At 37.7% G+C, this 20,795-nt stretch overlaps 1 protein-coding gene across 23 annotated transcripts in view; it reads right to left on the bottom strand.

Moving 5' to 3' along the window:
* Positions 1-20,795, bottom strand: part of KDM4C (lysine demethylase 4C) — a 275,507-nt gene that overhangs the window by 194,655 nt on the left and 60,057 nt on the right. Inside the window, exons 9-10 of one of the 23 annotated variants that reach the window (XM_074857272.1) lie at positions 10,521-10,643; positions 8,975-9,248 (exon numbers count right to left, since the gene is read on the bottom strand). The exons of 21 other annotated variants lie outside the window; for them this stretch is intronic. In XM_074857272.1, the coding sequence (XP_074713373.1) occupies positions 9,225-9,248; positions 10,521-10,643 (147 nt within the window). In that variant the 3' untranslated portion in view covers positions 8,975-9,224. Of the gene's footprint in view, positions 1-8,974; positions 9,249-10,520; positions 10,644-11,880; positions 11,996-20,795 lie in introns of those variants that run through there. One more of the 23 variants, XM_074857273.1, reaches the window with a different exon arrangement.

Below are 20,795 nucleotides of genomic sequence, written 5' to 3'. Positions count from 1 at the left end.
ATTTCATTTCTACACTATTGACCACTATTTCTTTTTTCAAAACAAACAAAAAAAGAATACCCACCTTAACAACTATCCTAAAGTAGTTTCAAGTCTGGTCCTAAAGTCAGGATTTTTCATACAGTATTTGTACTTGCACTTCATAGAATCCCAAAAATCATACAGGTTGAAAAGGACCTCAAAAGACCATCTGGTTCAACCTTTTATAGGAAAGGCAGCTTAGATTTATCTCACTCCAGTGCTTATTTCCCACTCAAAAACATCCCAAATTCCAAACACTGGTTAATCTGAATAACTTTCTTTTGTACTGAGACCTTGTGGATTAGGTCATCACACACCAGTGTGTTTAAAAAAAAATAATTCCTATTTTATCATAAATACAAACAAGTCCTATTAAGATCCTAAACTCTATAGCTGAAGTTTCGCAGCACACTTTAGTCTGTTTAGGGTTATCATTTCAGTACCTACAATATGTATGACTGATTATAAATCAACCTAGTTTTCTTTCACATCCACCGAGAATTTTTGTCCATTATGGCCAACACAGCTGAGGAAGAAGATGACCAGGTACTCCCTCCACCATGCTTACTCATTGACTGTTCTCCTAAATAACTAAGCCTCTGGAATTTCAGGTTGCAAATGGCTTCTAAAACCATGATTCGAAGAATTTCTTACAATGACTATTACCACACTTTATATTAAAAACAAACTATTATTAGTACCACCAAGATTCATATTTGCCTTATAATGGCATAACTGTTTCCCATAACCTATATTCCTCCTTGTCCATCTCTTTGTGTAACCTTCATTTACCTCCTAAACTCATTGCTTAGATTCTGAATTTTTCAGGACGTATCAATGAACACCTGATAAGCTGCTGGGAAAAAAAAAAAAGTAAAATAAAGTATTTTCTGTTAAGGATCCTGAGCATCATTAAAAGTACAAAGCACTTAGTTTTGAGAGCAATAAGCAGCTATCCTGATACATATGTACAGCAGCAATCTTCAGCTCACTCACACCCTCATTCACTGTTCAACTATGTTGATACTCAACTACAGTGACAAGACCAGAAATGAGAAGCAGATATTAGCAAACTAAGAAAAAAAAAAAACCCCACACACCTCTGACACATAAAAGTGCTTATGTTCTTACATGTTTCTATGAAAAAAATCTTTGTCACCTTACCCCAACAATTCAAATGTATGAGTCTTCAGACACATGCCTTAAACCCACAGATACCTGTATTTTTCCCAGTAGAGTTTCCAGGTTGCCTACAGTTTCACTGCTTATGCAGTACCTCATCATCTCTGTCTTGGGAAAGGTAAGCAGCTCAATATCCAAGTCAAACTAGGACATCCAAAATAGGTAAGGTAAGCAGCTCAATATCCAAGTCAAACTAGGACATCCAAAATAGGTATTATCATCATCAGGACAGGTGTATTAAGAATATTCTCCATACATACCTAGCAAAGCTGAGGTCCAAGTGAAAGACTGACTGCAGTCATTTTCATTCACATGTTTCACCAGAAAAAACATTTGACCATGTAGAGGCTCCTTGTGACCATCTGACAACTGAGGTGCTGTCACCCTCTTCTATAAAGGGTTTCAGGATTCATGCAGGACGTGAAGATGGAACTTCCTAGAAGACGGAAGTTCTCCATCTTCCTCATCATGTGGGGTCTTCAAGCCTCACCAAGTCAAAGTTCCTGCAAGTAACATTCTAACTCTTTTAGGGGGAGGACACTGAAGCCACACATATAAACCACGTCAAGCTACATTAAAGCAGCGCTACATACACTCATATTGCCTAAATCCAAGAAATTTAAGAGATTTCCTAGAATTATATAGAATTTTCTATTATATATTTTTATATATGTTTTTCTATTTTCTATCATATAGCATTTTGCATACGGCACTTCAGGAGGTCCTGACATACTCCTATGAAAACAAAACAATGCCTCTAGGTAGAAAAATTAATGTTTTTAAGTGTGGCTTCTGGCCATTCTGAAGTGATGGCTATGAATGGTTCAAAGTTTTATGGATCTCATGATAAGGAGGCCTGATGTTCTGATTCAGAAATGCTCTGTAAGAACCTAAAAGGTCAGGATGGATCAGGAAAAAACAGCTGAAGGAAAAGTCTACCATGGTGGTTTTAGAAACATAGGTTTAAAAACACAGGTTATTCTCTTAAATTGAAATGATGATCAGAGAACTGACGTGATTACAGAAGTCCTAGACCAAAGGAGGTGCAAAGGAATTAGTAACGGAAATAATCTTTATTTTAAAGCCCTTCTGAGAAAATACACAAGAAGCCCAAAAATGGCATGATAAACTAATAATCCTCTAAGATCAAATGAAGCAATTGCTCCCTGAACTTCTCCCATCTGTGAACTTGCATTAAGGCTGTTGGCCAGGTGTTGTGGTTTGAACTCAGTGGCAGCCAGTCACCACATGGCCAGCCATTCACCTCCCCCCTCCCCAGTGAAACATGGGCGGGACAAAAAAGAAGAAAATTCATAGGTTGGATTAAAAAAAACCAAAAAACAAACAACAAACAAACAAAAAGGATTTACTAATAGCAACAAGAAAACAACAGTAACAGTAGTGAGTCCAAAACGGGTAAAATGCAGCAGTGGCTTACCGAGCGCAGCAACAGGTACACAGCCCACCCCCCCACAGCAGCGATCTGACCGCACCAGAAAATCCCTCCACGCTGACCCAGAAACCGAAAACGGGGCATGAAAGAGCACACGTCCGCCTATATACTGAGCATGATCTCACGTGATATGGAATACTCCAATGATCGATCCAGGCCCAGCCCTCTAGCTGTGCTCCCTCTCAGCCCAAGGAAAGTTAACTCTATCCTGGCCAAAACCAGGACACCAGGTTGTGCTAGTTTCACCTGTGGCTTATTAGAATTACCATCTCACTTGTCTTCATTACTGCAAACCACCCACTTTGAAAACTGCTTCTTGGATGGTAACCTTAATGAAATACATGATACTATAAAATTTTAAACTAGGTATCTCCTGAATTTGTAACTAGGATTTTTCTGTACTTGTTTCCCCAGTAAATGAAGTAAGAAATAAGAATGGCCAGGAAGTCATGATCTTTTCTGGTATCTAGACCCATTCACAGAATCACAAAATCACAGAATCATCTAGGTTGGAAAAGACCTTGAAGATCATCCAGTCCAACCATTAACCTAACACTGACCATTCTCAACTACACCACATCCCTAAGCGCTATGTCAACCCGACTCTTAAACACCTCCAGGGATGGGGACTCCACCACTGCCCTGGGCAGACCATTCCAACGCCTAACAACCCGTTATGTAAAGAAATGCTTCCTAATATCCAGTCTAAACCTTCCCTGGCACAACTTGAGGCCATTCAGTCTTGTCCTATCAGTTGGTTAAAGAGACTCATCCCCATCTCCCTGCAGCTTCCTTTCAGGTAGTTGTAGAGGGCGATGAGGTCTCCCCTCAGCCTCCTCTTCTCCAGACTAAACACCCCCAGTTCCCTCAGCCGCTCCTCATAAGACATGTGCTCCAGAAGTGGTAAATCGTGCTAAAAACCTAAGCCTGCCAGAAAAATACTTGAAGAGATTGAATGTTCAGAGAATAAACTCTGCACAAAAGCTTACGAGCTCAAGGATGGAAGACAGGAGGTCTACCAAAGCTCACCTACACAGGAGATAAAAACATACTTTCAGAATTAAAAAATGAATGCAGATTATGTTTAGAATTTGCATTATAGAGAGCCTCTGATTGCTGTTCAGTTTTATCACTCATTGAAAAGTTGTATGCGCCTTTTTTATATTGCAGTGGAGTAGTGCTACTGAGTAGTTATTTCAGTGATTAAACAATACTGAAAGTCAATTTCACAATTACAGTAAAAGGCATATATAAAGTAAAACAGTTTCTCTTCCGGGCTATAAGGAAAGCAAAAAAAAAGTAAAAGATGCTAAGTGGTAATAACAAAGAGTGAACAACAGAATAAAAAATATTTTTTCACTAACAGACATGGAGCAACAGTTCAGATTATGACAAAGTTTCCCCCCAAAATCAGTCTACATGAAAGTAAGTCATTTATAAGAGTGACAGGGTGACAGAGTAACTATGACCACAAATTCAATCAGAATGCCAAGTATTGCTAAAAGTACCTGTTAGACTATGAGACTTTATTGTATGAGATGAAATTAAAACAGTGCAAAAATTAAAAAGTATTAAAATAAAACTTAACTAGCTAATTTTCAGCATTCTCATTTATGATTAGTTTTGAGAAAACACTGTATCAATTCTAACTTGCTTTCAAAAAGTCCTATAGTACTAGTAAACTTCTTATATCTTATTTCTGAAGATTCACAATATCAATGCAGTCAATCTGATCATCTGATTACTCCTTCAGTTTTTCTACCATATATTTATGTATTTTCAAGTATTTGCAACAGGAGACAAAACAGAACTCAGACAGCAATGCAAAATAGTTTAAACATTATTTCAAGTAATGAACAAATTAATTTATAAATTACTTAACAGGAGAAAATAAAGCAAAGCAAATCAAGGAACTTGCATTATGAACTATATTTTTAATATGAACATTTGCAGATCGTTCATTCAAAAGATCCAAATTCATTATTGTTCAATAAAACATAGCCTTATTAATACTTGCAAATTGTGTATAGTGCAGCTAGATAACACCTTAAATAACACCTTTTTGTACTATATTTCTTGCTGTATTATCTTGGTTAGTAGGACACTCAAGAAAGAGAAAAACAAGTAAGTTAAATTATTAGTTTACGCTAACGACAGGGAGACCCACTGCACATTATCTAAGGGAAGTAAGAGATTAATAAATCTAGTAAATAAGTATGCTGCTTCGCAATGCTTTTATACAATATTATTGTTAATTACTTTGAAAATGCTTAGTCATACGTAAGCTTGAAAGGGAAGCACAACCGCATAACCACAGGCTAGGCAAACACACAAATGTGTGCCCACAGACAAAGGCCCTGAAGAAACAGTTTGGAAAGGAAGACTCTTTTACCGTCAACTATTTTTCTAACCTATGCATACAGACTGGAATCTTCATAACTGCAGAAAGAACTGATGAGACAATTCAGAGTTGCTTGCTGCTATGATTTTATCATGAAGAACAATAAAACCTATCAGTCATTCAATCACAAATGAACTTTGATGAGATACGATGACCAGAAACAAGAGACCCCAGAAAGCACATTCACCTCAGGACACAAACTGCTACTGATTTCTGTCTAGTTTGTCAACATCCCATATAATTTTGATTCCAGTTGTAACACTAAGGTATGATTAGCTCAGCATTTTCAAGCTGCTGCTCTGGTATAGAATCATGGAATCATTTAGGCTGGAAAAGACCTTTAAGATCATGAAGTCCAACTGTAAGCCTAACACTGCCAAATCCACCACTAAATCACATCCCTAAGTGCAAACCTACACATCTTTTAAATACCTCCACTGATGGTGACTCAGCCACTTCCCTGGGCAGCCTGTTCCCATGCTTAACAATCCTTTTGGTAAAGAAATTTTTCCTAACATGCAATTCAAACCTCCCCTGGTGCAACGTGAGACCATTTCCCCTTGTTACTGCTTGTTACCTGGGAGAAGAGCCCAACATCCATATCGCTACAGCCTCCTTTGAGGTGGTTGTGGAGAGCAATAAGGTCTCCTCTTATGACAGAACGTATAACAGAATTAACATAGTACCACTATGTTACCAGTATCTGATGTAATTATTTCTAAGAAAAATAAACTTTTACTTAGTGAGTCAACAATAGTTAAATATTTATGACTGAATTTAGGTAAACTAGGTGTTAGTCAAAGTTCAAAACCTGGTGCTTGAGGCTACCACTTAGAAATGTTTCCATCTTGCACAAATATTTGCAAATACCTCTGTGAACTCAGCTAGTTCAGTATCTTCAGCCTTCCAGGCCAGTGTTAAGGTACAGGCATTCGCCAAGCAATTAGCTCTACAGCCCTACTTTCTGCTCAGCTTCTCTGCCCTTCAACATTTCCAGTAACCTTCACATGAACAGATGCAGAAATAAATCTCATGTTTATCACTGCATACTTATAAATAAATGCATGTATATCACCTGTCTTGGCTCAAAATAATCTTAAACTCTGTTTTCAAACTGCTAGTAATACCAAAAAAAAAAAGGGGGTGGGGGGGGTGGTGGAAATCAAGTAATAGCAATAAACCTTAACACAGCATTCATGGTCTCAGTTAATATAGCAAGTGTTTCATTCTGGATTGTTTTCAACATATGCAGTACTATCAGCTGGCAACTTCCTTGCCAGAAAATTATTAAGAGGTCATCCAAGTTTGAGACTGTGTTTCAATACTGCACAGACACCAGCTAATAGGGAGAAGTCACAGACCAAGTTTCAGGATGAAGAAGGAAATAACAGGATTATGCTGCACTTTAGTAATCACCCCAGCAGTTTCAGAAGGTAGGGCTGGCAGTCTCTGAGGTAGTTAGAGCAAAAGCACCACCTGTATCATTTTAGGACTATATGAGCACAGATTTGCTCAGAAAAAAAGAACCAAAAAAAACCCCAAACAAAATCAGAAATTGGATCTTTGTCCTTGTAAGAAATAATACTTACGTATAACATATCTCCACAAAGAAAAAAAACCTCAAAAAACCAAAAACTTATGGCCTGATTTTGATTTAATAAATGTATATAAGTGTTAATTTAGTTAACATGAATTTTGTTTACAGTCATTTTGTGAATAGCTCTGGAAGGTAAAACAAGATTACTGAATCTTAATTAAAAATAAAAATCCAAATGAGTTGCAGCAGCATAATCAATACAAATTACATTATTTAAATTAAGCAAAATTTAATTAAAGGCATTCACATTAGATTTATTCTCTTTGGATTCAAAGCTTTTCCTGTTTTGTAACAAATTTATAAGCAGCACAGCAGTCAATAAAATTTCACATTATTCTAAATTACCCATTATGTGCTAGACACATCATTTTTATGAAACAAAATACTGATTCTGTTGCATGTTGGAGTTTAGCAACAAAGCTAGAGGAAGAAAAATCCACTTCACTCTCCAGCCTGATTCTGTACAAATGCACTACACTATCACTGCCTGTTTGATTATGGCAACCCATGTTTCAGAAAGTAGCTGAATGGTTCTATCACCTCTCTCTTCTTGCAAGAAAAGCACTTGGTGAGTACACAGCAGAAGAGCTGTGTCACGGAAAACATGAATCTGCCTACAAAAATATAAGTAGCATTTCTCATAAAAGTATAGCGCCAGATAGATACAGGAGACCCATTGGTCTAAAATTCTGTCTGAAATCAAATTAAATAATGCTTGCTTTTTAGAGATGCTGAATTATGCTAGCTGTCAATAGGACCTGAATATACTCAGCACCTTTCAAAAGTCAGAAATAAAAGTGTTTGGTTAACTGTAGAAGCTTGTCAAATTACATATATGCCAAAGTAGCTTTAAAAAAAATATATATAAATATATATATAATTCTTGCATTACAAAGTTAGAATTTAATTTATCCAGGTCAAAAATGCTGCAAACACAGATTTACTGGTATTCCCATATTCTACCATACACAAAGACATGAAATTCAAGAGCATGACATTTTTTGAAAGTTTTCTTCATCTAAAAAAACCCCTCTGAATAAATTCTAATTGTACCCTTGTGTCGTGGTTGGAGCCCAGATGGCAACTGAGCACCACACAGCCATTCACTCACCCCTTCCCCCCCGCCAGCACTGGGAAGGAGAAGAATGAATCAAAAGGCTCAGGAATGGAGGAGGACAGAGAGGGGTCACTCACCCATTATGGTCACAGGCAAAAGACAGGCTCATTAGGGGAGAGAAAAAAGATATCACTTTAATTCAAACCACTACCAACAGACAGAATGGGACAGTGAGAAGCGTTACCATACCTTAAAAACACCTCCCCCCATCCCTCCCTTCTTCCTGGGCCCAGTGTTGTTCCCGGTATCTCCACCTCCTCCTCCCCCAGAGTCCTGGTTTAGCCAGGATAGGGTTAAGTTTCCCCAGCAGTGGGGGGAAGCTCTAGCCGGGTTATTCATATATCATGCTGACGTCACATCCTGGCGCGAGCGTGGGAAGAATCGGTGATCGTGTGAGTTGGCGCAGCCGGTTCTCTCACTGCTGTATCGGTATATACTTTGCTCTGTTCATTGTTATCACTGTTGTTGTGTTGCTGTTGCACTGCTGTATTAAACCTGTCCTTATCTCAGTCTCGGGGCTTTGTATTTCACTCCCTTTGTGGGGGAGGGGCAGCGGCCGCGTGGTCTCAGACCCTGGCAGGGGCTAAACCACCACACCCAGCAGCGCAGGGGCAGGGGATGGGGGGTGAAAGTCAGTTCGACGCTTCTTCCTGCAAGGGGAGGGCGGGGGAAGCACTCTTCTGCATTCTTCCCCCTGCTCCACATGGCATCCCTCTCATGGGAGACAGTCCTCCACAGACTTTCTCCATCATGAGTCCTCCCCACGGGATGCTCCGCATGGGTCACCTCCACGTGTTGCAGTCCTCCCAGTGCCAAAATACAACAGCAGAGGCTGCTTCGTCCCACAGAGTCCCGGGGTCCTCCACTGGCCACAGGCAAATCTGCTCCACCGCAGACCCCTATGAGTGGTAGGGGGAGTGGCTCTGTCATCTCACCACAGGATACAGGGGGGTCTCTGCACTGGTGCACCTCCCCCCCTTCTCCTCCTTCCTTCCATTGACCTTGGTGTTCCCATAGGTGTCCTTCTCGTAAAAGCTCCTCGGAAGTCCCCCAAGTTCCCCTTCTTAAATACGTCATTGCAGAGGTGCAGCCACATCACTAATTGACTCAGCCTTGGCCAGAGGTGGGTATGACTTGGCACTGGGGGAGCTTTCAAGAAGCTTCTCATGAGTGCCACCACTATAGTCCCCTCCCCACTACCAAAAACTCAGCCACACAAACCCAGCACACCTACCTAAATCAAAGACCTCATGATTTTGAATATCAGATTCAGTAACTATAACGCTGGCAGCATCAAGGGGCAGCTTCTTTTAAGAAGTCTGACAGACTAGGTCTGCAAGATCAAGCAACTAATAAACAAGTTTGTCAGCACCACAAAAAGAAAGAGGGAGAAGCCCTTCTGAAGTACCTCAGGGATGTTTCAGCCACAGCCACAAGGGGACCATGGAAGATTTTACTCTTTTCCAGGCAGAAGACACTATAATAAGGAAGAAAGAGTGAAGACTTAAGAAGAGACTGACACAATCTGAAAAATGTAAAGTGTGTCATTCTAAGATGGTAAGCAAAAATAAAATAATACACATTCTATAACTCTCCATTACAATAAATAGGAAATGCTCCCCGGTTTCTAACATATACCAATAGTTTAAAAAACCCCCACATTATAATGTCTGAAATGTGTGCCTCGGGGTGTTTCTGATATGCTTCTAAACTTAAGAAAAAAATATTGAAATGATTTTATTTTAAAAATACATATTTGCATGTGCCACACTGCCAGTGGGTTTAATTGGTAAGAAGTTTGCAGATCTGTTTCCCTCCTGCAACACACGGTGTAGTGCTGTATTTCAGAAACCAAAGACCTATAGTACATAGTGGCAAAGATTAGAAAACTTTTCTTAGATTCTTCCTTTCTGCAATTTGGCCATCAGAAACTGATAAATATTATTAATGAGTTTCCATCTTTTAATTCTTAGACCCTGTTTTTGTTGGAATCAAAACAAAGTATGTGAAGGAAAGGGCAGAAATATAGCAAAGCAAACCATCTACCTGTTCTGCTGCTAATACTGAAGTTCTTATAAGTAAAGATGCTTTAGTGAAATCCTCTAAGTTACAGATTGTACCTTACCTCTTTATTCAGATATACTGATTAATGCTGACTCTGTCTGATCACTTTGTAAGCAGAGAGGGGAAAAAAAAATCCAGATATGCAATCATTTCCCAAAAAGACACCAGTGCTCTATACTCTTTTATAAGATGCCCTAAACTGTTTTTTTAACATGTTCACGATTTAGAGATCATGAACAGAAAAATGATGAAACTATCCTGTTTCTAAAACACTATCACCACTCAATCAAGTCATATATGAGGACTTGTTGGCAACTATTCTACCTGTATGTGCATGAAACATTTTTCACTAACATATGGCATTTCATTATTTTTCAACACATGATAGAGAACTGCTTGATAACAATTATGAATAAACCAATGATTTTGAAAAGAAAATAATTTTGAAAAGAAGAATTCAATTAGAATGCTCTTGAAGCAATTTATAAACTTTAAATAGTGACAAGTAATTAAATAGTGACACATATAATTTTTAACAGCTATGACAAAGAGAATTATGGGAAGAAAAGCCCTGTAAGCATACCTTTGCTCAGAGTTCCTAACCCATAGCTGCAAAAATCAAACCTGCAAGATTGTATACAATTAAACTGGAAAACTAACTGGCTTGTCCAGAATTTGCTGTTACCTGCTTTGCCCAAAGCAAGAGGACAACTTCTGCATGACAATTCTGTTTCCTAAAATTGGAGATTACTGTAGAAATTGAATTTTCAATTTGGGAAGTCAGCATGTGAAGGAGAAAGAGGAACAGCTGTAGAGCAACAAAAATCTTAAATAAACATTAAAAAGATAAAATTAACTGTATTTGACAATTAAAATTTTTGTATGATTGCACCAGCTCTCTTGAAAGCAAACAGGGTTAGGATATACCAAACCCAATAACTTCTGGAAAGTCAACAAATCAGAGATCAGCAAAGAAATCGAAGAGAATTTGATCTATTTCCGATCAGGGATGCATACAAATTCCACACATTCTTTGAGCCCATACACATTTTAAAGCTACACTGCCAGCATCAATTTTTTCAAAAAACAGTAAGAATTTCAAAGCAATTCATTGAATAGAGCAGCTACCTCAGCCTAATCAGGGAACACAAGTGCAGAATCATGCAAATTCACCCAACAACTGAATTCCCAAAGATACATCGCTGATTTGTCTTTCCAGCCTGCACTACGAAAGGGTCAGATCCTTGAGTCAAACTTGGAAACACTTTGCTCAGTGGGGCTAGCTGCATGCAGATTAATAGTTTAATAAGGATTAGAGGGTGCAGACCCGTGGGAACTAAGTAGTTATGAATTGCAATAAAATAAAGCAATAAATGACCTATATCCAACTACTGCTTTATTAAGACAGCAGCAATTACATTTTATTTAACTATGCAGAATACAGACCTTTACTTACAACACAGAGGGGCTTGACTGACAAATTAGTTTCTCCTTTTTACCAAACTTCTCAATGAAAACTTATTTTAAATGTGCTTGCTACAGCCTTAGAGAAGGCCTTAAGAATCTTCCTCTCCAGCTCTGGACCAAAAACAACACATGCAGATTTTAAAGGCACAAACACCCCAAATGCTCATTGTACTTCTGCACTAAAAAAATGCCCAATATCTGGTTATTGTACTGAAGTCCAGTCTAAAACTTTAAAATCTTGTTCTTTCACCATATTTTTTCCAACAAAATACTTCTAATTTTGCACCAATTAAACTATTTCACTTTTAACACCATACTTCTTTATGTTCACAGTATTAAACAACACTTGAGACCACACGTAGAAGATAAAATTCATCATGCAGACAGGTACTTCTTTGCTATGAACCTGTTTTCACGCAGGTAAAAAATATTTATCTGAAATAATATTTATTTTTTAAAAAAATTATTTATTACAGTGAACAGTAATCAAATAGCAAAAGAGGATTGGGATGGCAAGCACAGAAATTCTATTTGTACCTCTCTCAGTCCCTTAAAGCTCACTTTTCTTAGGACCACACTTTCGGTGCCTCAGCAACCTGTGACCATTTATTGTGCACTGTTTTTTCTCTATTTCACAGGTCCTCGCGCATCTTTTCCACAAATATGCTGCCTCTGTTTTGGGTAGAGGAATGTCTGAAATTGAATTAAAGATAGTTGCTATTTTATAGATCTAGTCATACTAAGTAGCTTAATATTGTCTTATCATTATTAGCAGCTTCTCCATCTTAAGTGGAGGGTATATTCCCTATCTCAAAATCTGAAATTGAGCAAAACCCACAATTTAAGTGAGAATAAAAATCTAAAAATAAATTCCTATCATTTTTTCCGGAAATTACTTGAACATGACAGCTTTCAGTTAAATTAGTGTTGCACCAAAGTTAACACAGACCATAAATGCCTGTATTGCATCAAGCAAAAAGAAAACGCTCATCCTCTTACTCCCTGCTAACTGTAGCACAATGTTTTTTATTTTATTATTATTATTTGCAGCTATATTCCATGCAGTGTGTCCCATTTCAACACTTACATTTTTTACTGTTCATTATTGTTTATTGTCATCTTGATATCACAACTGCTAAAAATGTAACCACTCATTTATTTTTAGACTCACTCAAGATTTTTTCCAGTCTGACATTTGTCATAATGCTGTTACTATTTCTTTTAACAGTTTCTTTCATGACAAAAGCATTTTAATAATTCCACCACCTGCAAGCAACTTGCTTTATAATCAGAGATACAATAGGTAGTTTTATGATGCCCAGACTTGAAGTCAGGTATCTGTGTTTGTTACACTGTCTTTGTTGAGGATTTTCTCATAATGGCTAGACTTTCACAGAATCATCTAGGTTGGAAAAGACCTTGAAGATCATCCAGTCCAACCATTAACCTCACACTGACCATTCTCAACTACACCATATCCCTCAGCGCTATGTCAACCTGACTCTTAAACACCTCCAGGGATGGAGACTCCACCACTGCCCTGGGCAGCACATTCCAACCCCTAACAACCCCTTCTGGAAAGAAATGCTTCCTAATATCCAGTCTACACCTTCCCTGGCGCAACTTGAGGCCATTACCTCTTGTCCTATTGCTTGTTACTTCATTAAAGAGACTCATCCCCAGATCTCTGCAACCTCCTTTCAGGGAGTTGTAGAGGGCGATGAGGTCTCCCATCAGCCTCCTCTTCTCCAGACTAAAACAACCCCAGTTCCCTCAGCCGCTCCTCGTACGACATGTGCTCCAGACCCTTCACCAGCTTCGTTGCCCTTCTCTGGACACGCTCGAGTAATTCAATGTCCTTTTTGTAGTGAGGGGCCCAAAACTGAACACAGGAATCGAGGTGCGGCCTCACCAGTGCCCAGTACAGGGGTAAGATCTCTTCCCTGTCCCTGCTGGCCACGCTATTGCTGATACAAGCCAGGATGCCATTGGCCTTCTTGGCCACCTGGGCACACTGCTGGCTCCTGTTCAGCCGGCTGTCAATCAACACCCCCAGGTCCCTCTCTGACTGGCAGCTCTCCAGCCACTCCTCCCCAAGCCCATAGCGCTGCTGGGGGTTGTTGTGGCCGAAGTGCACTTTGACTCACTGAAGTAAACAACAATCTCTTTTCTCTACCCAGCCTGAAACTTGTATCAGATATAGTAACCCTGAGAGCCACTCCTTATTTTTTGTCCACTTTGACTGACTGAAAACACTCTTCCTCTTACATCCAACAACCTCTAGCACATTTTTTTTTTTACCCTTTTCCTATCACCCCTTTGCAACTATACGCAACCTCAGATGGAATTGGAGATGAAGCAAGAACAGATATGAGACTCAATTAAACAGTCTTGAGGCAGCACTCTTTACAGCTTCTATCGAATTTCTTCAGCAAAATTTAAACATGAAGCCACATCTGATTAGGTATCTCACCTACACAAAAAAAAAATGTAACTATGAAAACTTTTCCTCTGTTTAAGGTTTCCACCTTTAGGAATTATATATAAATTTTAGATTTTATTTAATCAGAATTATCTGTGAAAACTTTGGCCAAAATGTGGTATGTCTGGAGTCCTGCAAGTCCCACTACCCCTCTGATAGATATCCAACAATGTTCACAGTATATCATCAGCAGCTAGGGCATTGTTTCTTATTAAATTGTAATTTTTAAAATCCCTTTAAAACTGCTTAGTTCAAATATTCCATTCTTACATTTCGTTCATACACACATCCACAGTACATAGAAACCAACAAGTCACCTGATTTACAATAAAGTACTAGAATTATTTTTAATTTCAAACACGTTTGCCAAAGAATTAGCTCACAGTCTGTTTTAAAGACATTCAATAGACATACTAAATGACACCCCTCTGGATTTTTTTCTAAAATCTTGTCCCATCTTAGATTCTAAGATAGATTCTTATATCCTGATGAACAAATTAATAACTGATACACTAAGCCAAGTATATCAACACTCTGTCATCATCTACATAAAAAGGGAGAATAACATAGAGAAGGAAATTTTGGGGGGTTTCCTGATGGTGTCATTCCTTTTTTTGAGTAAATTTTTACAGTCTCTTTCTTGATTCATTGGGAAGAGAAACTTAAAAAAGGCATTAAAAAAAAAAAATTTGCAGTCCCTGAACTACATTTCTCCTCTACCTATATCACAGCTTTATCCCCAGAGCACTCATAATAATGCATCAAAATACTCAGACCTCTCTGTCATTCTTATATACTGTGATTGTTCTCAGCATAGTTTGAAAAGGCCACCAAAACACAGCACTTACTGTCCTGTATTAAGGTGTTCAGAAGAAGTAACTGAAATAAGTTAATTGGAGTAAGTTAGAAAATCCAGACATAAGCACAATGAGACCAAGATAAAGTAACTTTTTATTTTTCATTCACAGGTTTGCTGGATATTTCAAACTAGACTGCCCCCTAGAAGCAGACACTGTTCTAGCTCCCTAGAGCAATCTATCTTAATATATATAGATACATAGATATATATATATATTTGCAACATAAGCTTCAGGTGAAAAATTCTCCACCAGAATCCCAAGCATGTGGGATGTCACATGGCAATGGTAAGGTTAGGTGATTTTGTTGTTAAGACCTAAAAGTTAGTAATTGATCTGGTGAGGTTGCTGAATATATGAGATCATATTACATACAGAGAACAAATAGTCTTAACTGAAGTTATTTGGTTATATTGGTTATAAACTTAGAAAAGAATGAAGTAACTTACTTCACTCTAAGAATGTATGCAAGATCTTGTAATGAACCATACAGAAGTGCACTTTATCTAAAATATTAATACATCTTTTTCTGTGGTATTAATATTGTAACTGAGTTAAGAGGTGACTATATATATCCTCAGAGAAAGATGACACCTTCAAGGTGATTGATTCTACCTTTTCTCCCAACAACTTGAAAGTGGTTAATGCTTCAGGCAGAAAGACAAACGTTAAAAACTGAATAAAACCACAGTAGCACTGAGGTCTTAATTCAACTTTTTATGCTATAAAACATTTCAGAAAATTATTTTGAGCTATACTTCAATAACCTCCTTTACATAAAGGATAGCAATATGTTTTATTGTGGGTTTTGTCCTTTCCAAGAATTTTAAACCTTAAGACTTTAACTAGTAGTATATAAACAAGTCCTGATCATTCATGTAGCAAGCATACTGGGGACACTAAACCTGCAGCTGAGGCATCTTCCCATGTTCAGCTCCTGTTTCATGTAACTGGTAGGCTACATAAACTCATTTGTACTAAAAGTAACACCTACACTTTATTTGCCCTGGTATAATTACCTCATGATGTGCGTATATCATTTATTCTTCTTTATTCATACAAGCCTTCTCTACCACTCAGACCACGTAAAGGATTTTGAATTGTGTATTTATCTTCACAGTGTTTTCTTCTGGATGAAGGAAGTAAATAAGCCATGTGTGTTTCAAATCTATGATACTACTGTTTAACCCTTCTTCTTCATTTTTACATAATATTCCACAGACTCTCACAAAAACAGAGAAAATTGCAAGTACATGCTTATCTCCACAGTGTGTTTGGCCTGAGCCAAACTAGTGAGTAGTACCAACTGCAGGAGTGATTCACCTCCCCTAGAGGTGAATCCTGTAGAAGGTCCCAGTAGAACCCTAACACTTAAGTCATCCTTTTCCCTATCAGGATAGGTTGTGTTCCAGTGTCAAAAAACTATTCTAGCAAGGCTAGAGAATTGATTTCCTCTTAGAGTAAGGGAACGCAGTTAATTTTTAGGATGAGCTTTACATATACAAATGGTATTAATAAAAAAATACAATGACAGACGGCTCACTTCAGTTGCCTGGGCAATTGGAACACCTGATTCAACTGACACCTGAACCACTTTCTGGTATCTGTTACATCTACCTGAGCTCTAAATACTACACTGGATTCATGGAGATTGGTACTCTACTGGCTAGACAGAGCAAGTCAAAATATCTTAAGCCATCTCAAATGAACATCTGTGTTTCAACAGCTGATTCAAGCCCAGACAGTCTTATTGTGAATCTCAAGTTTATGAAAATAATTTCTTAGTTCAAATTATTTTTTCCTGAAAAACCTGGAATGAAAGCAATCTCTCTTTACAGACTGTGACATTAATATACGGACAAAAAGGTATCTAGTGGCAATAGTTTTTCCTCATTAAATCAAGGTTAATTATAATCCGCATTCTGATGAAAAGTAAGGAAAGACAAACTGTATTGATTTACTCAAAATTTCATATAAATTATATTGTGAAAAGGAAACTTTACTGTAAATTCCTGACTTATTCTATGAAAAAAAAAAAATCACCTTGTTTGGTGAAAGCTGCTATAAAACAAAAACTTCTAAACATCCACCAAGTATGCCAAGTCAGCACATTTATTACTTTGATAAGTGGAACTTCTACAATATCACTTAGGGGGGAAAAAAAAAAATATCCAAGGTCCATCATTTCTACTCACTCACAGTTGCCAGAATGTACTAAACCATCTAAAATCTTACTGTAAGGAATTCTTCTCTTCTTACTTATTCAAAACTGCATTTTAAAAAAAAAAAAAATCTCATAGTGGTGTTGGTTTGATAAAACAGTACAGCTTGCATGAGAGCCCTGTGCCAGAAACCTGCATGCATAACCTTAGTCACACATACTGTAGCATCACACACACACAAAAAACAAAAACTTAGGCGAGGTACAGATGGAAAAGATTCATTATAATCTACACTGAACTGTAAAACCATGGAATGCATTACTCACAGATAACAACACTACTTGCACATAGCATAGCACAGACTGTGAAAACGTAAAAACACAATCATATGAAGTTTCAGATTATGAACTTAAAACCAGTTGCCCCACCAAAATGGGAAGGTACAAAAAACAATAGAACATAATTGTCTTTTCCATTTACAGGTAAAAATATTGCAATTATTATTACCCCTTTCTATTCCTAAAACCATTACAATTCTAAATTCGAGATGTCACAATACTAGAAATCTAGAAGTGTGCAAGTTATTGCCCAGTGGGAGACTGACAATCTCCCCATTACAGCAATAGATTTTAGAGTGGGAAATGTAATATCAGTTGTTCTCAGGAAATGCTGAGTTTGTGATGTAAGAACCAAAACACGGGCAGTACATGATGACAAAAACAAAGAGATGGGCAAAAATAAAAGATAAGGAACAGATCAAGAAAAAAGAAATAAACATAAAGAAAAAAATAAAAGACAACATTCCATGACAACTATAAAGCTGAGTGGCACTACGATTACGAAGTGAAATGTCAAACTGCAGAATTTGCTCTGAAGTTGTGTACTAATATGAGGACCAGAAACGGAAAGCATGCCTGGCTCCTGTACGCTTGTAAGATTTCGTTAACAGCCAAGTCAATGATCTAAGGTGGCTAATTATGATTTCAAATGAGTAAAAATATTAATTTGTACATCTTGAATGATGATGATATCATTGCAGACTGGTATCAAATGTATCAACATGCAGTGTTTAGAAAAAATGTTTCCTTGACAGCAGCACCTAATTCAAACTAATTAAACAAGCTCATATAAGAATCATTCATGAGCTTGTGCACATTGCTATTTCTGACATTCAGTACTAAAACACTGCTGTAGGAGTAGCAAGATACTTTTCCAGGCTAGGCCTTTAAATCATTCAGCCACATTTAAAAAAAAAGGTACAACAGAGTAGAAATTTTATTTTTGTTTTTAAACTGACAACTAATACTTTATTGTACAAAAGCAACCTAAACATAATCCTCACTGAACAAGTTATTATCTCAATAAATTATGAGAGGTAGAAAAGTGCTTTTATGTGGTAAGTATAAATAATTTTATCAGAGAAGAAATTAAGTCATACATATTGTCTCTCAATATACATAATAAATAGATTGTTTGGATAGCATAAGCTGGACATGGCTATCCTCAAGACAATGACTCTCTTTTACCCAAACAAATCAGGATACTAAATAACTTTTCTTCCCTTTGAAACAGTCATAACTGCTTGAGGCTCCTGCAGCATAAAAACAAAATATCTTCACAAAGGTCTCAAAACAGTCAAGCTGAAAATCTAAGCCAAAGTTTCATTTAACAGCCTGTCAGTTTTTTGATGTGAAGCTAATGAATGCAGTGGCAAACAAATCCATCAAAACAACTGCACTTCATCCCACCAAAGGGAAAAATACAACCTGCAGGCCAGCACTTTGATCTAAGCTATCCACAGAAAACACGTTGCTAAGCAGCTACCACTAAACAATGCATGAGTAACTACTGACTTAATTTTATGAAAGAGAGCAATAATACTTAAGAAGCCCGAGTTTCAAGTAGAAAAGGTTGGTAGACTCTTCTCTCCTCAGGTTCTATGTATCAGCTAAACAACAAAAAGCTTTCCAATACCAACATCTGAAAACAAATCACGTCTTAAAAGGAGCTGCAATACAAAAGAATCATTATAATGACTAGTAAAATCACCTAGTGTGACTCTATCCCTGATAGAAGGCAGTAAAATTTACATACACTTACACTGAGTGAAAGTCACCAAGTGGTGCAACAAAACACAGTGAGCAACCAGAGCAGTATTTGGAAATGCTAGTGCCTTCTCTGAAAGCTTTTAAAAGTATGGGTATTGGTTTGGCCAAGGGGTGATAGAGAGTTGTAACAGACCCTCACACGAGGATTTGGAAAAGCAACAGACAGGTGAATGTGGGGACTTAAACAGTAATAAGAGGAAAATGGAAGGAAAGAAACTAAAACAATCACCACTGCATAAAGAAGAAATAGAGAGCCCTGCCCAAACCTGCTCACCATCACCAATCTCCTGCACGTTTCTTGCACAGAACCTCCACCTCAACCCAATTCTCTGTCCTGTGAACTACCCTGTCCTATTAAAAGTTTAGGTGGGACCACGCAGTCCAGAAGCTCTACACAATGTCAAAGAATGTGCTTTTTACGGGAATTGCCTGTGATTAGGAACCGATTTGCCAACATCCAAGTTTTTCAACATTTACAAAACAGCAGCAAGAGAAAAAAGGAATTCCAAGAAAGAAAAAAAAATTGCCTGCACACAAAAGCACAGGACCTTATTCAAAATTTAAATCTGCTTCTGGTTCTCAGTATCAAGTTAGAGTGCCTAAAGTTTATTGATACCATCCACCAGAGCTGAAATTTGGACAGGTGAAAATCATGACTGAGAACTCATTCTGGCACCTGTAAGTGAGAGGTCTTGCATAGCCCTTGTATAAGGGCTACATTGGCATTTATTAGAAATAACAATTACAACAGACAAAAATATAAAATTAATAAACATAGATGATCCACAGATTTGGGATTGAGGCAGACGGTGTCCCATCCTGCAGCTAATAAACATCAGGAACAGAAGATTTTTCTCAGACTAAAGAAGTGTCTTTTATCTAATTGTTTCAGCAGGATTTTTATTTTATTAGACACAAAAGAATTATGTGTAAATATTTCTATTCACCAGTTCTAATAACTGAACATCATCCCTTGTTCAGCACACAGGTTATCTACTCAGCACCAAACAAAGTAGATACTACAAAACATACAAGCTAATTGCCACTGGCTCATCTGCTTTACCAAGATGAACAAAATGCACTGGACTCAAAACGTACTTCATGAAGCTACACATCTTCAGCCTGCTCCATTACAAAAATGACAAAATTCACAGAAGCCTGAAGAAATATCCTATCTGCCCCTATTTTGTACCATTTAATTCTTTTTCAGAAATAAATAGCATTCCACAAATGAAAGTTACAGGATTATTATGATTAAAAATACCTGAAGTTTAGAGTGTCTCTCCTCCTCACAGAATATAACAAATACAACTAAAGTACTTGTAAGCAGAGAACTACCAACCTTTGACTCCCTAAATCCTGCCATTACCGTACATCAGCACTTCACCAACGACTCTCTGCACCACACCCATTTGCCAAGCATCTTCAGGAGAGCATGACTTTATTCCTTTCATCAGTATTTCTCTTCCTGTGTGTTCTTGTCAGTGGAAAAAGTCAGCACAAACTACACTGTTTCTCCCCTGGATTTGGGGGACTTTTATTTTATCTGTTATTTCTCCATTTCTGCTTTTTTTTTTATTAAATCTACTTTTTAGTTCTGCTTAATTCTGTGCAACTTAATTCTGCCCAAAAGTGAGAACACAGCTCAAAGCAGCAGCCGAGTTGTAGCAAAGAGCTCACTGGAAGTGCCACCTGGTATTACTTTTCATGTGTTGCCTCCTGAATGTAAGTCTTACACAAACTCTGGAAAACAAGCCAGAGGGCACATTCCTGCTCTCAAGGTTCAACTGCTACAAGTGGTTAGAGTACACATAGTGAAACCAAGATCACAAGTTTAGCATTTTTAAAGACAGAAAATAATTTTTGGAATTTGCATCCATAGTC

Source organism: Strix uralensis, chromosome Z (assembly GCF_047716275.1).
Source record: "Strix uralensis isolate ZFMK-TIS-50842 chromosome Z, bStrUra1, whole genome shotgun sequence".
Lineage (NCBI taxonomy): Eukaryota > Metazoa > Chordata > Aves > Strigiformes > Strigidae > Strix > Strix uralensis.
The sequence above is the reverse complement of the archived record's forward strand: the minus strand, read 5'-3'. Positions and strand labels throughout refer to the sequence as shown.